The sequence below is a fragment of the Rhododendron vialii genome, chromosome 4a, assembly GCF_030253575.1.
Source record: "Rhododendron vialii isolate Sample 1 chromosome 4a, ASM3025357v1".
NCBI lineage: Eukaryota > Viridiplantae > Streptophyta > Magnoliopsida > Ericales > Ericaceae > Rhododendron > Rhododendron vialii.
Window position 1 is genome coordinate 35,631,580 of NC_080560.1, and position 19,394 is coordinate 35,650,973.

General features: G+C 38.0%; 1 protein-coding gene and 1 long non-coding RNA gene across 12 annotated transcripts; both read right to left on the bottom strand.

Annotated features, from left to right (window-relative positions):
• LOC131322173 (putative E3 ubiquitin-protein ligase XBAT35) lies at positions 1-12,852 on the bottom strand. Of its 5 annotated transcripts, none has more exons than XM_058353409.1 (11): positions 12,569-12,852; positions 11,956-12,070; positions 11,052-11,132; positions 10,832-10,920; positions 10,629-10,720; positions 10,154-10,235; positions 6,021-6,123; positions 5,862-5,936; positions 4,627-4,712; positions 1,797-2,480; positions 1-355 (listed from the first exon to the last, which is right to left on the bottom strand). In XM_058353409.1, the coding sequence occupies exons 1-10, from the start codon at positions 12,668-12,670 to the stop codon at positions 1,836-1,838; spliced, it is 1,470 nt and encodes a 489-aa protein (XP_058209392.1). In that variant the 5' UTR covers positions 12,671-12,852; the 3' UTR covers positions 1-355; positions 1,797-1,835. The 5 variants fall into 5 exon arrangements, with proteins under 5 accessions (XP_058209392.1, XP_058209393.1, XP_058209395.1 ...); XM_058353410.1 differs by having other exon boundaries at positions 1,808-2,480; positions 12,569-12,837; XM_058353412.1 differs by lacking the exon at positions 5,862-5,936 and having other exon boundaries at positions 12,569-12,837.
• A 2,947-nt stretch (positions 12,853-15,799) lies between these two features.
• On the bottom strand, positions 15,800-19,394 carry LOC131322181 (uncharacterized). Of its 7 annotated transcripts, none has more exons than XR_009198731.1 (7): positions 19,189-19,394; positions 18,734-19,022; positions 18,452-18,536; positions 17,403-17,490; positions 17,220-17,332; positions 16,253-16,371; positions 15,800-16,097 (listed from the first exon to the last, which is right to left on the bottom strand). It is a non-coding gene; the product is annotated as an uncharacterized LOC131322181 (long non-coding RNA). The 7 variants fall into 7 exon arrangements; XR_009198730.1 differs by having other exon boundaries at positions 18,734-19,027; XR_009198728.1 differs by having other exon boundaries at positions 15,800-16,094; positions 19,189-19,393.

Here is a 19,394-nt window from a genome sequence, read left to right on the forward strand (position 1 = left end):
TGCAGAACAGCAGAACAATGATATCACAATGAGTATGTTTCAATACAGCTTTCCATCCCAAAACAAAAAAATCGACATTGACATGTAAACTTTGGCCTCGAGGATACGGCCACTCACGGTATACAAGAAGTTACAAAAAAAGTTACATTATATACTTGATTGACATCATCACACTAAAAGGAAGAAACCAATTATTGCTGGTACTTTGGTACATTTCTATAACACCATATCCACACAAAGGTTTACAAGTTTAACTACTGAGTGTTTCCTGTATTTTGCACACATACATGGGAAGATGCCTTGCAGACGATAACTTCAGAAACATTCAGCAACCCTTAACCTGGCATATTTCCACCTGCAAAATTTAAGATGACAGATTGATTTCATTTAGTTCACGTTATTCAATTCTTACTCAATAGTCAATATTACTGTACAAATTTTTCATTTGGTGGGAGGGAAGGGGGAGGGGGATTTGGGCTATCGGAATCCTCATGTTTCCAATTATATGGCTGATCTCCCCTTAAGTGTGGGGTGTTACCTACCACTGCTGAAGTTTTCAAGGTTGCAACACTAACCTTTCCTCTATGCTAGTAACAACACGAGGGCTTGGAGACATCCCATATGTTACAGGCAATCTATGTCTAAACCGTAAGAGAGGGAACAAGATGATAAAGCTTCAAAACTTCATGTTGACATGGTGACTCGAAAAACCATACGTGGTGCAGCAAATGCTTACAGAATTCAGAATGCGTTAGCACCAGTTGTTTGACCGAAATAACAATGAAGGCTACGACGAATCAACATGCCTAAACGGTTGCCACATTCATGTAGGACATGCCAAGGACACATAAACAAAGGAAAACATGGGGTACATATGGGACATGCCAAGAGGCATATTGAAACAATTACATCACTAGGGGTCGTCTACAAGACACGTCAGGGACACACCTCAATTGAGACACCTGTGGACACCAAGTGGTCACTTCATAACATATGGAATCAAATGGCGGCAAACTTAACTCGCTTTGTTTGTATTTTGATGGATCAAATTAACCAAATTAGTGCTAGATATCATTCTTTTGCTACGTTAATTTTCCTTCATTTTGGTTGTTCGACAATATGTTATTGGCCACTTATCTTTTTATTTTAGCTGTAGTTTATGACGTGCCTTTCACTGTGTTCGTGTCCCGTATCCGTTTTCACATCTGGGTCCTTGTTCGGGCTTCTAAGGGGAAAGGCCATACTATTCCTTGTGATAAATAATCCCACTAGACTAGTAGTAGGAGAAGTAATAACACGACATCCTTATAGTATTGTACGTCCCATATTCAGTGGGACTTTATATCTACCATATTTCTCAATCCTACTCACAAGAAAATGTAACCAAAAGCATAAAATATGATCCTCTAGGACTTGTAGTCAAAGTTGACAAACCCGTTAGAAGTCTTTGAGTGGTGAGAAATGATGAGAAAAGAAAAGAAAGGAGACTCATGTCAATCATTGAGGCAAATAAGAGAAAAGAAATTGTGAGAAATGAAGAAAGATGATAGATTTTGATTATTCCATTCTGTTTTCTTGTTTTTTTTATCGGCAATTATTCAGTTTTTTTGCTCACCAAATCTCACCCAAGAAAAAAAGATTTCTTGAGAAGCCCAATCCTCTTTTTCTCCCCCTTTCTCACAAGTCAAGGAGGCTGTTAATATAGATGAATGGGGAATAAATTTGGACACCAAATAATTCTATTTTAGTACGGGAAAATGATATTAATCGGTGTGTTAAAGGTACAAAAAGCTCACCAACCACATACATGCTTCACAATATCCTGCTTCAGTGGGTTAAACAGCATAGAGCCGTACAATCTGGTCAATCTTGGTACGACACACAGGACAACCCCACTTCTTGCCTTTGATCTCATTCAAACATGACATGCATCCAGCCATGTGCCCGCACGGAATGCAAGCCCCCTCAACAGGAGCATCCAAGCATATCACACACGATGAAGAAGCACCACCCCCATCTTCCTTCCCTTCATCAGCCTTAGCAGGAATTAAGTTCTCCACTACGGGGGAAGACAACTCGATAGGGCTAAAATCAACTGATGGATATTGAACTGGACCATCATCTATGACTGCATCCTCAATAGGTGGGGCAGACGGGAGTGAAGAAGAGGGAGTTTCATTTTGATTCTGAATGAGTTGAATTGGATTGCTACTTGGACCGACATCTTGGATTTCGGACCCACTGGTAGTTCCTTTTCGAGGAGGGGCTGGTGAGGTGGCCCACCCACTTCCACTTTGACTGCTGGAGGATGTGCTTGCTCCAGACTTAGGGTTAGCATCAACATAAGGTGGTCTTGATTCCATTGCAGATTGGATTGAGGCATTGAGTGCCATAGCTAATTCTACGTCTTCTGCAGATGATGGAGTGGTTGGTGGAACAACTGGTGCCTGAGCGTTGAATGGGAAATTTGAATGTGTTACCTGAAGTTGTGAACAAACACGGTTAGTAGGTAGTTCATGTCAACCAAAAGGTTATTAAAAATGAGGTGTGACTGAACCAGATATTGAGGAAGTGCTGATATATGAGTAACGACCATGGATTCAGTGCATAATTCATAGTTTCAGACGTTCATGAAAATAACACAGTCAACCCCACATTCTATATCCCGAAATAGAGAAAACAGGTCAAAAGACGTTGACAGTTCTTTTGTCCAACTCAAAACTATGACAAAGAACACAAGCATGGTTCATTCTAGATGCCAAAAATGGTAACCAGGGCACAAGTCAGTAAGCAGTAGCCAATCAACTTAATCTGCACCTTACAAGATCTGAAGATAACTAGGGGTGTCAAATGGGCGGGTTTGGGTCAAAATGGGTAAGTTGCAAGTGGGTTGGGTCTTTAATGGGTCATTGACCCATTTAAACCCATTAATTATGAGTCTAATTACCCATATCCAACCCAACCCATTTATTTAAAAGCAAACCCGACCCGCCCATTAACCCAATTACATACCATATACTAAAATGACTAAAATACGTATGTAACTAAAATGACCATATTACCCCTGTAAATTTAAAGGACTAAAATACCATGTAAACTAAAATTACCACACTATCCCTCTACTACAAAATGACCAAATTACCCCTATACACTTAATTACCATATTGGTCACTCTTAATTACCGAATCAAAGCGTATCCAAGTGGCTTTTTTTTTTTTTGGTATTTTTTCAAATATTTTTCGCATATATTAGTTTTTTGTCATTTTTGAGGATTATTGCTTTGTCATGACGAGAAGAATCTAAAAAGTAAAAAATTACGATCGAAATTCATATTTTTTTGAATAAAGATGAAAAAATTAGCTTATTTTTGTCTTCATTCAAAAAATTTAGGTTTTGATAATAATTTTTTACTTTTTAGATTTCTCTTGTCGTGTCGAAACAATAATCCACAAAAAATTAATGAAAAACAAACAAGTGCGAAAAAAATTTAATGAGGACAAAAAAACAAACCACGAACAAGCCAACTTTCCATTCATAAGTTGAATTTTCCATTCGATCAGAATCAAAACTAGCCCGTTGCGAGATGCATATATCTTTTTTTTTTGTCTTTATTCAATTTTTTTTCGTATTTGATAGTTTTGCGTCAAACTTTTGTGACTTAATGATTAGTCTCGTTGAGAAAAATCGAAAAAGTAAAAAATCATGATTGAAACTCATAAATTTTTAAAAAAAGACAAGAATAAGTTTTTTTTTTTTTTTGTCTTATTGACTTATTTTTGTTTTTATTCAAAAAATTATAATTTTCGATCAAATTTTTTTACTTTTCTGATTCCTCTAGTCGAAACGAATCAATAAGTCACAAAAGTTTGACGCAAAACAAAAAAATGCAAAAAAGATTTGAATAAGGACAAAAAAATAAGTCACTTAACTTTTTAATCCAAATACTATGCGGGACTAAATACCACAAGAGAAACTTAATTCACAGCAGAGCCGTGAATACGCGCAATTTCACTAGTCCATTCGCGCAATCAATAGATGAGATGTGTTTTCAATTTTGACTGGTCAAAAATAATTATTACCAGTCACAATTGATTTTTAATATCGTACAAAATATTTTTGGACACAAGTGATTTAGCACAGAAGAATTGAATAAACGGTACACACAGAGAGAGAGAGAGAGAGAGAGAGAGCTCCTCTTCCCCTGGGAGAATCTTTTCGTTCCTGGACAATGGAGTACGTGAAAGCCATGGATTCCTAGACAATGGAGCTGCCGTTCAGCTTTTTTTTTTGTGAGTTACTTTCATGACCCATTGGGTCATTTAAGTTAACCCAATTAAGACCCAATTAATAATGGGTTAGTTGGGTTTGAACCCATTTTTACCCAACTAATAAATGGGTTGGGTTGGGTCTATTTTTAAGTTGATGGGTATGGGTTTGTTAATGGGTCTGGGTTCAATTTGCCACCCCTAAAGATGACATACTTGGGTATAGTGTATTGGCTGGAGAAATTAAAATATTTCATGACAAACATAATTTTCTTAGTGGTTGTGAACTTGTGATACATCAATTGCGTTAATGCTCTGCACAACATGAGAGACTCACAATTTACATAGAAGTTTGGTGTACCTGGGGAATTCCTTTGCATGCATTGCAGAAACGCTGCAGTTGTTGTTTGTCAGTTTCATTTGCAGGTGCAAATTTAATGCGTGTCTCTGTAACAGAAGAGATGAAGCTCAGAGGTATTACACTCATAATATGAACACAGATCAAGTAAGGTACTAGTAAATAATACTTAAATTATGGTTCTATGAAAGCACTGTTTTTTCTGTAATTTCTGAAGCAAAATAAAAGCCTCAAATCCTTTTCAATGTAGAAGAAGAAATCATGTTCAAGTCCCCACTAAAATAGACACCAGGTGTGCATGATTAAAAAAAATACTCAAATATGATGCTATGCAAGCTTTGCCTTTTCCCTTGGGTTTTTTTTTTTTTTTAACGGCGCCTTTTCCTTTAGTTTTATTAAAAGTCACAAAAACAAATCTTCCCTAGTTCACGGGGATATCATTTTTATTCCACTAATATGGACGGTAGATCTGGGGTACATACTGACTATAATTTTCCTTTCTAGTCCCTGTTTCTTTGCTTGTAGCCTAATTCCTGAAATACTTATTTGGCGTTCGCAGCAACAACCTTCGTCATGTCTACGAACACTACGCATATGCTCATACACCTACTTCAACATGTTTCATAGTAAATCACTGTCCTAAAAATTATCTTCCGACAAAGTTCAAGGGAGAAAGCAGTCGATGGAAAGCTCCAAACATAAGGCATCTCTTGAAGCATGCAACTCATACTTTGATTTGACGTCAAGCTTCCAATTGAGTTGTCAGGCACATTAATAGGAAGATTTGGGTTCCTGAACTCTGGCACAACATTTACCAGTATTCTTCTTCATGAACTGATATATCATTTTTTAGTGAATAAACAATAATGCAATTCCTGTTAACCACTTGCCAGGTTTGAAATCCAGGTAATAACACTAATTGATTGCAGAATACAATTGTCTCTGCGTCTGTCTTCCCCTTCTCTACCTATTGATTTTGGCCTCAGTTTCTTCAGAATTCGTATCAACGGATTTATTGACTTTTGTGTATCGGATGTCAAGACATACAAGGACAAAATGGACAATTTTGGATCTAAGGATTTAACTTCAAGGTCAATGAAGAGAAGCACAGAAGATAACAGACTCTAATTTTGCATCTACGGCTTTTCCCACTTTTCTTATGTTCCTTAGCATATTTTGTACTTCCAAAATTTCTAAATTTTCTCAATTCTTATCAGTCCAAAATTCAATGTACTTACGCCTAACGCCTCGAGACTTACACCTTGCCTCTCGGGAGGTCAAAATACCTCGTCTGCGCCTCCAGCGTCTTGAGACTAGGCATGAAAATGAAGTCAATTAAAGTACACACACACACACACACACGATAACTATAAAGTTCAACTATGTTGAGGAATTACTGTTGGGAATATCAGAAATTATCACAGTAGGATCAGGCTGGTTAAACTTTGGTTCTTCCATATTGGCTTTCCACAATGCGATAAGAGTGCGAGGCTGGGAATCCTGCCATCCATACAGAAGCATTAAAATCATATAATGGAGGCAGAATCAAGAAAGTGATACCGAACACAGTGAAATATCATTTTGCCCCTTATAAGACATGAAAAGAGTATTTTGACAAGCAAGCAAGCACCAGGTCAAACCAATGAAACAGTCAAATCATAGCAACAATTAAAGAACTGGAAATTTCTCTGCAACGTGAGATACCCAGTGTGTGCGATTACGAAAAGAATGTATCTGGATAAGTTAATGTGTTCTTGGCAAATGATGATGGGTTTTCACTTTTAAGCAACATAACAGAAAGTATGAAGAAAAGCTCAATATGATCCTATAATACCTGGAAGAACAGAGTTGTCCACTGAAGTTCACCATGCTTGTGAGCCCATGGGGCCTAATGGACCCATTTCGATGATCCAAGCTGTTCTTAAAGTGTAGATCATCCATGTAAAGGAAATTCACTTGTGGTATCGGAGTAGACACCTTCAATACATTTATCTTGGAAGAAATGGATGGTACATTCCTTGGTTCATCGTGGTTAAATCTTTCTAAGAGGGCGATAGATAACTAAAATCCTTTACGTCAGAACCAAGGTGTTACCATTTCAATTGAAGAAACTTGTGAATTCTCAACTTGAAAGCAGTAGGCACAGCTACGTAGCTCTACTATGTGGCACTAGCACAAAGCCTCCATTAGGGATGGCAATGTGAACCGAACCGATGGGTACCCGAACCGTAACCAAAGTTTTTGCCCAAACCATAACCGAATTTTTCCCCGTGGATATGGGTATGGTTGAGCCCTTTGAGAACCGAACGGGTATCGGTTCGGTTATGGTTTAACTGTTACCCGAACGGATACCCGAACCGAACTGAAATACTAAAATTACATAAATACCCTTTATATATATACACGTGTAGCAGCATCAATGTTTAGGGTTTCAAAATTTTATTTGAGTCATTCACTCCCCTTCACAGCCGCACCTCTCTCTCTCTCTCTCTCTCTCTCTCTCTCTCTCTCTCTCACAGCCAACTCCTTTCGACAAGAACCCATCATCATCATTGGCGAGAACATCATCATCGGCAATTTCTCTGCTCTTTCATTGGCGAATCGAGATTGGGAACCAGATTCTTTCGGCTAGTGTAAAGAACACCAGTCAGCTGCCCTTGGGTAATCAGATCTGTGGTGGAAGACGTGAAGCTTTGGGCTGCTACCAGAAAACGTGGTCACCTGCCCTCTCTTTCTCTCCTCTTCTATCTCATCGTCTGGTTTCCATGGTTTCGATTTATGAAATCTTGTTTCATTAAATTGATTTCAACTGATTTGGATCTGAGATGTATGGCTTCAGCTGTTTGGTTGATTTTGATTCACATCTTGTTTCAGAAACCATTAAAGTGAAGAAAAAATGCGATCTGGTGATTTTTGTTGTTCATTTTGATGGTGAATGAATCAGTATTTTTTGGTTGATTTTTTTGATCGATTTTTTGGTTTTGCAATCCCTGATGCAGTTATCTGTTTGGGGAATACCCGAAACCCATTTGGTTCGGTTATGGGGTGACCGGTCTCCACCCGTTCGGTTATCGGGGCGGATTCGGGTAAGTGGGGATTTTCGGGTATCGGGTACGGATATCCCAATATCCGCCCCGATCCGCCCCGTTGCCATCCTGGCCTCCATACCAGTGTCTCAACTAAAATGACGCCAAACGTGCGCTTGTTCAGGATACATGGGAGCACTTGTCTCCACTCATCAAAACAAGCTTGTAGTCTTGGCCTATTTCAACTGATCATATTCTCCCCTCACCTGATCCCCCACCCATGCTCATTCTATGGTGGAGCATGCCTCCACCACGTCCGTTCAGTACACATTGGCTTTCCTAGGCAGCTCTCACTGAGCAATGCCATTATCCCTTCCAAGATAAGAAGCACCACTGTACAAGCCAAGGTTCAGAGCACAAGACCTCATAGGATTACCAGAAGGTGGGTGGCCCAGATCACGAGTTAAGAGAGTCGGCCAAATTCCCTTAGGAGGGTACTGTCATGCTGATCATTGACCACGTTAGAGAGAGGGCTAGACACAGAAGAGAAGACCATCTTTGACTTAAGGCGCAAGAAGCATGGGTACTTCTAAAAGGCTGTTGTACTTGTTATGTAACGGGTACCGGTATTTTTCATGGTACTTCTAAGTTCTGAATATGTACCAGGTACACGAAATTATGTACCAACATCTTTCTCTCTCACTTTTGTTGTAGTCCAGAAGTACCCCAATAAGCCATTCCCAACATAGAGATGAAGCTAAGTTGATAAGACTTCCTTTTCCCATGCTTAGCACTATTGTAAGATAATGATGGTGGTCCATAATATCTCCAGCATAATGGCATTAAAAGCTGATTTGTACTTTGACTTTAGTGTTAAACTGTTATTTGTTATTGGATCCAAAATCGCCCACGTCATTCAGCTATTTCCTTTATTTGAGTGTAATCATTCCGTGTAATATATTGCTCTAAGAATACTACGTTCATTTTGTTATAGTAGTACCCCACGTGTACCCGTACTGACCATACATTTTTTAATGGCATTAAACGTGACTGTTTGGTATGGTACACATTCTCATACCTATTACTGCTGGTCCTTCACAGAACTGCTGATCCGACTCTCAAGACTCAACTACCTACTTCCTGACATACGATAAGAGCATCCCATCGAGCAATGGAAAAAAGTAAAACAAAAGAGCATCTCTAGTGGGCTTCCCAAACCCTTTGTTTCGGGAGATTCCTACCTGACCCAATCCAGTTAGCAAAGCCACACCCATTTTTCTCCTTCAATAGGCTCCTTGAATGCATTATTTGGCAACAAAAGACATTTTCAGATGCTAGATGGCTCCCAAGTCCCAACTATGGAAACCCCTGGAGAGGGCTCCTGACATAATCTCATTTCTATGTGTATACTTTGTACACTTTTTAACTACAGCACTGCAGCGCCCACTCTCAATGTATATTCACACCCCGTTACAGTACAAAAATGGATCCCACTTTTCACACCATTCAACATATTATATGCATTTAAACTTAATTTTAGCCTCCCCCTTAGGGCTACTATGCAAACCCTGAAATGCACAGGTGAGAAAACTCTGGATGGTTAAACCAAGGGGGGTTGAATTACATGTCCGTGAGCATGGCGCATTGTGCTCAGTAAAAGGCGGCCACCATTGAATGACCCACCCACTAAAGAGGTTTTCGATGCATGTACGAGGATCTTTCTCTCTGCCACCCTTTTGCGCTAGCCGCTAGTTGACTTTAGACTCTAAAGTACTACTGTCTCTATCCAATGTATCCATTAAGGGTTGCCTCAACTCTCACCTTCACCTCTGTCCAGCTAAATGCCTACAATCTTCACAAAGAGCATAACATCGACAAACTCGCTCTATACCTCCTTATGCCAGCAAATCTAGGAGATTCTTTTTACTCTACGAAAAAGAGCAAGAGGAACATAAAAAAAAGTAAGTTCTATCTAAAAGTCTACAGTAATATAGCTCAATAAGTAAGAAAAGAAAAGAATTACACCCAACAATAACAACCTATGTTATATGGACCCGGGTGCCAGTACATGCCTATCAGATTCATCTATTGTTAAAATGGTATTTACTAGTTGTCTTAGACCCTTTCTTGCACATATAGAATTTCTATGCATAGCTCATGTGAAAATTGAATTAGAAAATTTGCTTGCTAAGTCATTGTCCAACTAAACATGTCAGATAAAGATCCCATACCCTTATTCGAGTGCTGAGTGTTCGAGCATGTAAAATAGATAGCAACCATAAATCAATACATGAGAAAGTTGAAACTCACTAAGGTAACCAGCGCTATTAAGAATAAGAGAGAGTGAAAGCGCTTCTAAAGACTATTCAAAGAATGACCAATAACAAGCCTGAATCTGACTTAAGTATTGACAGCAAATAAGCAGCGCAATGAAAGCCGTGACCAATGAGAATTTGAAACTAATCCAAATGTTCGGTGAATTGGCAATTTACAAAGAATATTACCTGCAGAGTAGAATATATGGCAAGCTCCAACTTGAAAGGCTTTGCAAGATTACGGGATCCGCATGGTAAAACAGCCACCCATCTGCCAACGCAGAATAATAAATAGTAACAAATTATCAATATCCAGTGGTTTGTGAGAAATACTTGTTCTACAAGAGAACAAAATGCAACATGTTAGCATGTTTGTAGAATGCATCGATAAGAATCTAGCTGTATAACAAGCCGGAAAAGATATAAGAAATTGAACAAGCACGAAAAACTTTGCCCGACACACCAGGCCCATGTGGCATGTCATCCATAACACATAGAATGCTTGCAATCAATTGAAGTGAATGAAAAAAAAAAAGTGCAACCGTGTGAGTACAACTTTAATGCAGCTAAATGCCCAAATACTAAGCTGTTGCCAAACATGTCATGCCAGTATTCTTTTATTCTCCCTTGTAGAGTAACTTCATATAAGGGGCATCATACTCACACTCTTCTTGAAAGCAGTTGGGGAGCTAGTACTTCAAGAAAGCCAGGACCGTAAAGTTCTCGCAGCCAACCGGAGAACAAGCAGATATGACTCTAACAAACATTGAAAAGAAAAAAGTCAAAAGACAAAATCGCATTGAAGATGGGAAAAGAGAAAACACAGTATCCTTGCAACTTCACACCCGCCCAAAACATTGTGAATACCTCAATTGCACGTACAACATTGGTGCACCCTTTAGCTCTTGCAACATCAAGTGGAGTTTGGCAATCATCATTCATCAGTAATGTGTTTGCTGAAATTTACATAAAGTTAAACAGTTAAACTAGTTCAGATAGTGGAGGAGGATTGTTTGTTGTAGCGAAAAACTCAAGCAGTAACCAAGTCGCTGTCTGAAATCTTTGACCATCAAGATAACATACACACCTCCATGTGAAAGAAGTAACTTAACAGTTTGTTCAAGGCCTCGTTTAGCTGCATGATGCAATGGAGTCCCAGCATTTCGACCTATAAGAACATAATAAACTCTTACAAATGGTAAAAGCTTGCAATGGCTTGCTTTACAAAATAAGCATGACAATAAAACGCAGAAAATTCAAACACAAACCAGATTCATCACAAGTGTCAGCACTTCTGATTGCTATTGTAATATCCACAATACAATTCAGTCAATGTCTTCCACTATAAAAAAGTTGGGCCAATAGACATCATAGACTAAGGTTCATCTTCATTATGCAATTCTTACTGATATGGCAGCTCAAAAATTTTAGACTAATCTTTGTACCACAGTTCAAAAGTATGGCAATCAACATCACCAACTCCTTAGATAACCCGGTTAAAATTCTTCCTTACTTATCACCAACTTTTAAGCAGCGTTTTGGGTCACTAGCCTGATATTCAAAAGAATTTTTCAATCTGGAAATGCTCATTCTGACATATAATTTGCCTTAACATGACAGAATGTTCTTTACAAGTGGAATCCTCAAGCAATTCGACTAAATGGCCATTCGGCTATGGTTTGCTTTAAAATGACAAGAATACACATTGCAAACAGAATCATTCACCAGGTGAATGGCCATTCCACCGAAAAATCATGTCATTACTTCCTCACATGTCGCAGTGGCTCCTTACATTCTAGGTAACACCTGAGTAAAACTTGGGAATAGAACACCGAGTATGCTAGAAGCTCAGATGCATTTTCTTTTATTTTCAACTCAATTGTAGACAACCAAACAAAACAATCGGGGAGACAATGATTACATGCATATAACCTATAATAAGTATAAAAAGCATATTTTCCAATTTTCAGAGACAAATTGTAGACACATACCGGGACGATACGCATTTACATTAGCACCCAGTTCAATCAAAGCTTTAGCAACATTGTACAGCTCCGAATTCATGCTAGCCAAAATCAATGGAGTCTTCCCTTCTCTATCAATCCACTGCGCGCGCACGCACACACACACACAAAAACCACATCAAAAATAATTCCACCTAATTCCAATCAAACAATCCATTTCAGCAGCCAATAACTTTGTGCACTAACCGCGAAGGGTTTGGCCAAGTGGGACAGCAACTAAAGGGCTTACCCCCATGAGGTCGCAAGGTCAAATCTCACGAAGACCAAAAATTTTGAATCGGTACGACCCTGAGATTAGTCGGGGTGTGCGCGAGCTGGCCCAGAAATCCGGTTATAAAAAGAAAAAACTTTGTGCACGAAGTTATTCACCCAAAAAAGTGATCAAAAGAAGGTGAAAAACAAACATATTTTCTTGAATGTGCTCATTTGACAATAACTTTACAAAAAGAATCCAAAATAAAGATGTCGACTTTATTAGTGTGTGGGAAACTAGTTGGAAAGCTATAATTTTCTGGTTTCCTTCATACACACAAACATACATATGTTAAAACAAACATATACACACACACAGATGGGGTACCTCGAGACCTGCGCCCTGGGCGCGAAGAGCTTTGATTCCCTCCACGTTACCATAACTGACTTGCTGGTACAACAATTCCTCTCTGGATTGTTGTTGCCCCATCTGAAAAGAAATCAACTACAGGGTTTCTGGAGATGATTACAGATCAAGACGGGTAGATGGGCTGTCCTCGAGAAAATTGGGGGAATTTTCTGTAGGGTTATGGATTTCAGGAATGATGTTATATGATGGATTATGAGGAATGTTTTAGGGCCTGGGGGTGGAAAGTGGGATTAATGGAAAATTGGAGGAGTTGGTTTTTGTGGCTGGAGGTTACAGTTGGCAGGAGGGGGGAATTATTGGGTGGTGCTAGCGGACCGCGAGGTGTTGTTCCAATCATATCCTCAACTGCACATCATTAAATATGCAGCAATGCTACACACACAGCAAAAGTACACAGATTTTGTGCACAGATTTTTTGTGGGGCCCACTACGGGTCCCACAAAAATAATCCGAGCCGTTCATTAAATGTAAAACATTTTTTCAAGGGCTCCCGCGAAAATCAGCTCAATCCGATACTCATAGGTGCTCGATTCAATCATTTAACTTTTCATTCGAATTTCAGGATAATGAAAAGTTAGCTGATTGAATCGACCAATTATAGGTGTTGGATTAAGCTGATTTTTTGCGAAGGCCCTTGAAAATATGTTTTACATTTAATGAACTACTTGGATTATTTGTGTGGGACCCGTAGTGGGCCCCACAAAAAATCTGTGCACAAAATCTGTGCACTTTTGCTGTGTGTGTAACATTTCTGTTAAACATGTAGGTCCAACGTGGAAAATAGGAGCAATGTACAGCAGAAGTGAGCACAGACAGCGAGTACAACGCGCGTTTGGGCTCGTCTCAGGTCTAAAAAAAATAATCAGAGCCGTTCATTTTGTTCAATATATTTTTCTTAAGGTCTCCGTAAAAAATCAGCTGCATCCGATATCGATAAAAGCATTTACGAAGCATCCAAAATTGCTTATAAAAATTTCTAAAGCTATTTTTGACCCTTCGTAAACGACCTTATCGATGTCGGATGAGGTTGATTTTTTACGGAGACCTTAAGAAAAATATATTAAACAAAATGAGCGGTTTCGATTATTTTTGTTGGACCCAAAACGGGCCCAAACGCAGGCTGTACGTGCTATTTGTGTCACTTCTGCTGTACTTGCAACATTTCTGGGAAAATAACATATGGCTCATGGGCTCCCTCAGAATCACACGTAAACACCTACACACACATAATAGGGGTGAGACCTATATACACTAGACCTCTAGTATGTGTAGGTCTCACCTAATGTGTAGGTGTTTGTGTGTGATTATGACATTCTTGTTCCGTCTGTACCGTGGAGTTGGCCAATTGAGGATCTCTACCGAGTTTATTTTCATGATCACAATCGTTCAAGTTGTAGACGTCATCAAGAACAATAATCATACCAAAAATTATGTTAAGTATAGAATTGAGCTTGCAATTAGGGAGGAAGTTGCACCATGTGCAGTTGGCTATGTTTCAGCCTTTTTTCGAACTTAACTCAACAATTGATTCTATTCATATTTTGGATTTTGTTGAAACACTTAATTGTGATTTAAAATCATGTTAATCGTTTGTCAAAGAAAGAATATGTAATTGAAAAAAAAAATAACTCAAAAATTGGATATTGTTGGGTTTCGATCCAGTGTGTAGAGAACCCAATTTTGATTTGTTTTTGTTTTTCGATCACATATTTATTGATATTCGATTACCGTGATTTAAAATCACAATCAAGTATTTTGACGAGATCTACAACATGAACTTGATCGATTGTTGAGTCAAATCCGATAATGCCAAGAAAATAGTTAAGTAGCCAACTGCATATGGGGTGCAGTTTCCTCCTTAACTGCCAATATGCTCAATCCATATCTTATTCACATAATCCTACACTTCCGCTCCCAATTTTTGCATATGCTTTCACGCATTCAATTTTTATTCTTGCAAAATTTTAATAGGTTAAGATGTGTTTTAAAGGCGGATAAAAAAAACAGATGTGTTTCAAAGACAATTTTATTCTCACTTTTTCGCTTCACAAATTATGTGACTTAGATTCGTACAAGTCCAACAGATGTGTTTCAAAGACAATTTTATTCTCACTTTTTCGCTTCACAAATTATGTGACTTAGATTCGTACAAGTCCTACTACTACATGAATGTGTAATTTAGAAATGGAGTTGGAGTAGCACGTTGTGGTGTTCAAGGAAGACTGAATAAATACTCATAAATAACTCATATGGATGGATGAAATCAAAATGAAAGATATGGGCAACTGTGCAATTACTGCAATGCAGTTGGGAAAATCAAACGCGGACTCTCTCTCTCTCTCTCTGTCTCTCTCTCTCTCTCCCCTCCCTTTCTTAGCACAGAAGGAAAATTCAAATCAACCAAAGATTTTCATTAAAAAGAATTTATCAATTATTACTTTATTAGGGCCGCGTTATTGACGTCAGGTCAATTCAACTTGACAATTACGGAGTAACTAGATACAGATACTCCTAGATCTGATATATAGTATTAATCGAACTGTAGTTGTCAGTATAAACTGTACACACGAAATCAAGATGTGGAATAATTTCCAAGGATTTTTTATTTTTATTTTTTGTCTTTATTGAAAGAAATTCGCATTTTTTAGTTTTGCGTCATTATTTTGTAGATTATTAATTCATCTTAAGGAGATAAATATAAATAGTCAAAACTAATATTCAAAACCAAGTCTCTTTAATAGAGATTAAAAAAAAAATACAAAACATACTGATTTTTTTGATTATTTTTGTCTTTTTAAGTTTTGAACATTTTATGTTTCTCTAGTCAAGACGAATTAATAATCGACAAAAATTGACGCGAAACTAATAAATATAAAAAAAAAACGTATAATAGATAAACAAATAATCCTCGAGAATTGTTTAGCCAAAACAGGCCGTACATAATTTTCCGGTCAAATGAAACCCAACTTAAACTAATTAAACAACGTAATACACGTTCAGATTTATAGTTCATCTGTGTGAGAGAAGGAGTTCCCACTATATGCTAATGCAGTGGAATGTTTCGGCAGATTCGCTAAGATCTCATCTTTAAACCATTACTAGATGCATGGCTACGTGCAAAGCACGTCCGTCATGCCCGTTGTGGAGATCTTTTTTCGGGTCTTCCAAATATTATGTATGTAGTCATCATAGTAGAAGTTATATGCATTGGTTTGACCAAGTGTTTGGTCATAGCAAAAGTTACATGTAGAAGTCATGGTTTAGATATATTCCTGTCTTTGGTAACTAATTACACGACTTTGGCAAAAGGCATAGAATTAAAGTCGAGTTCATGCAAATTAGACAAAGCGGAAGTCTTTTGATTGGGAATTCTTCATGCCAGAAGCTTGCAAAGCTCTGGAGGTTATGGAAGCTGACTATTTGTTCTTGCTGCGGTTGTTGGAAGTTTCTTCAGTTGCCGGAGTATGATTTGTTGGCTTGCTGGCTGCTAGTGTGTTGAAAAAAAAACAAAAACTGTCTGTTAAATAAAATTTTACAATTTGTTTTTATCAAATCTACTTTTCCAATTGGTAAAAATAAGTCTACTTGACTCAAAATAAGTGAGGTTGGAAAGGGGGAATTTTTATATGTAATTCACTATACCTCATTCTATCATGTGTTTGGACAGACGATTGCCGATTTGAGGTATCGATGAAACGAACATAGAAACTATACGGGGTTCATTGTCATTTCTCATACTTACTCCTAGAAAGGGCTAGCTCCTGCAAATTAAACAAAGCGAACATGTCAATACAGCTACAAATTATAAAATAGCCGATCGGTGCAGCATTCTAACAAAAGAATCAGAATATCCATATAAATATATCATCAGAATACCCACTACGTTGGAAAAGGTGAATAGAAGAGTGATAATGGCCATGGGCAAGGGCAACAGGTAGTCAATTGTTAAGCAGAAACTCGACATTAATGCCTTGCACTTTGTTCTGAACAATCTTTTACTTATTAATTGCTAGGTTTATGTTCTCCAAAAGTTGAATCATATCCACTGACTCTAATCTTCTGTTATTCATCATCCAAATATACCAAGGAAGAAATCACAATCAACTCTATTGACGATTTCACAAGTCACTTAATAGTGTGGTCAATTTATATCCCACATGCATATATGCATATTCCAAGGGCAGCATTGAAAAAGCATTAAGCAACAAAGATAAAACTTAAAACAAAGATTTTCATTGCTACAGGTTTTTGTGTGTACGAAGGTGTCGGAGTGCTTGATGAACATCTTATGACAGTGGGCCAAGTGAACTATCAACTCGAGTATACTAGAAAAAGTACTGTTAGCACTTTTATCGATCAAAAAATGCTAGAATTGAAAGAAAAGTATCAACCCACAGAAATTTACAATTTCAAAACGTAATGTTGCGAGCATTCATTCCATACTTTTCTGGCCGCAAGACAAACACAACCCCTTAAAATATATTGACGTTTTTTAAAATGCAAAGGTGACATAGCTCAGTAAAAAAACTGCATACAGATTCACAACATGTTTTGCCAGAGATAATTTAAATAAAATAAAACAGCCAAAGGAATAGGGAAGCTTCTTTACAGAGTGGTCGATCTTGACATCGTACTTCAATACACGATAACATAACATCCAGCCTCTGATGTAGGGAGATTGGCAATTTTTTGAGTTTTATTTTGCCTGCATTGACTACACACCTGCAATAGTTCTAAGTGAGATAAAGATGGTAAGCTAAGTAGTTTCTTCTACAGGTAATAGAGCAGTTACCATGTCGGCAGTGTAGCTGCTTCTAGTATAGGTGGGTTGAAGATGAAACTTGATGAGTTGTGTGAGGCAAGCGCTCTTGAGTACAGCTCTAGAAGAAGAAAAATAAACAGGACATAATAAGATCTAGACATAGATGAGATTTAAGTCAAATATGTACACAAGCAATTCAAAATAAGGCACATGTAAGTGTACTCATGTCCAATACATCGAAGAAAGAGACTATTGCAATGAAAAATGGAAACTTTTTTAGACCACTATCAGGAGATACGTCTTGGAGGTGGTATACAACTTGGCTAGTCACTGACCTAGGCCAATTTCCTGCTACATAAAACATGTATCAAAGGAAAGAAAAACACAAGATTGTGACAGGTATATATGAGGTGAAGGTCAGTCAATGTGAAACGTCATGCTGTGCCTTTAGGTATGGGCACAAGATTGAGAGCTTTTTTATTATTCGTCAGCTTATAATCCTCGAGGTTAAAGTTGAGAGCCCTACAAATTAAGGGAAGTGTCATTGTTTCACATAATCCTACAGAAGAGTCATTTTGTTTCACTATGACTTATGATTGAAAGATACACTATCTGCTGTTAGGTGCCTAAGAACAGGGAATCATCACAATAGTAGAAGAAGTAATTTAGCAGTTGATAGTGCAGAAGTTTGGGGTAAGTTATAAATTAGCTGGTCTTGCTAAGGAAATTGCTAAGGTTTTTGGAGACATTTGGGAAGGAGCAGGGCTTTGAGTTTTGATTCTTGCTACAGATTAGACAGAAGCAACAGTTAAAATACCAACTGCAATAAAATGGAACAAAACATGACAGAATTCTATCGTTACCGAGCATAACAAAACACTAAAAGAAAATAATGGTATTAAAAAGGAAAGAACAAATAAATCAATCCGACCTTACAAAGGTCTAAATGCAAAATCTTCTTTTTTGCCCTTTTCCATACACAGTGACCCAACGGCTTTTTTACCCAAACCTTCTCATCCGAAACAGGAAAAACCCGAGGAAAAATTAGGATGGAGAAAACCATGGAGAGCAACACATACCAATTAATATCCTCTGATGTAGGAGCAATCAGGTATTGATTGGTACTAAAAACTTCAAAACCTTCATGTTTCTAATAATCCACACCTGGAAAAATCCAAAAGTACGAAATAATTAATAACGATCAAAGAAACATATCAGAGGCTTTGTCTCTCCCTTGTTATGTGTCAGTTGATTTCTTTTACTTATATTATTCGTATTCGTTGGATCTATAAAGTTATGCACAATAGAAGAACCACAAACAGTAAAAGAAAAGTGGGGAAAAAGTAATTGGGAAATATAACCTTTCTTCATTGTCGTCGCTGTTCGGATCAGATCGCATGCCGTGAGACTCCTCAATAGCAAAGAGAGGCCCAAAAAGTTATTCTTTAGAGAAAAATAAACACAAAAAACCAGCAGAACCTTCGATCGACAACCAATAAATCCTAAAAAAAAATTGCAGCCATAATAGCCAAACCAAACAACATGCAAACCACAACAAAGAACATAAATTAGAAAAAGCCAACCAAGAACGGAGCCAAACCTTTTTCAGGAGGAGCACGAGCCATAGATTTGAGCGTTGGATGGAAAGATCTGCTCTGCAGGAACCGATGGAACCCCAAAAGGGACAGGAGAGGAGAAAACCACAGGGTAGATTAAACAAAATCAATCTATTAAACTGAAAATAACCCATCTGTGCAAATTGAACATGTAATTACGTCGAAACTTGCGAAAACTTAGTATAGTTAAACAAAATCACCTGTCCTTTGCCTTTTCATTGCCGTCCTCTTCGTCTGCTTTGTCATCGTCGTCGTTATCATCACTGTCTTCATCGTCCTCACTCTCTCTCTCTCTCTCTCTCTCTCTCTGTTTTTCTCTAAACCCAAGGAAGAAAAGAAGAGTGGGAGGCGGAAGAAAAGAAAAAGGGGAGGCGGAGCAAACAAAGTCATATAGTTAAAAAGACGA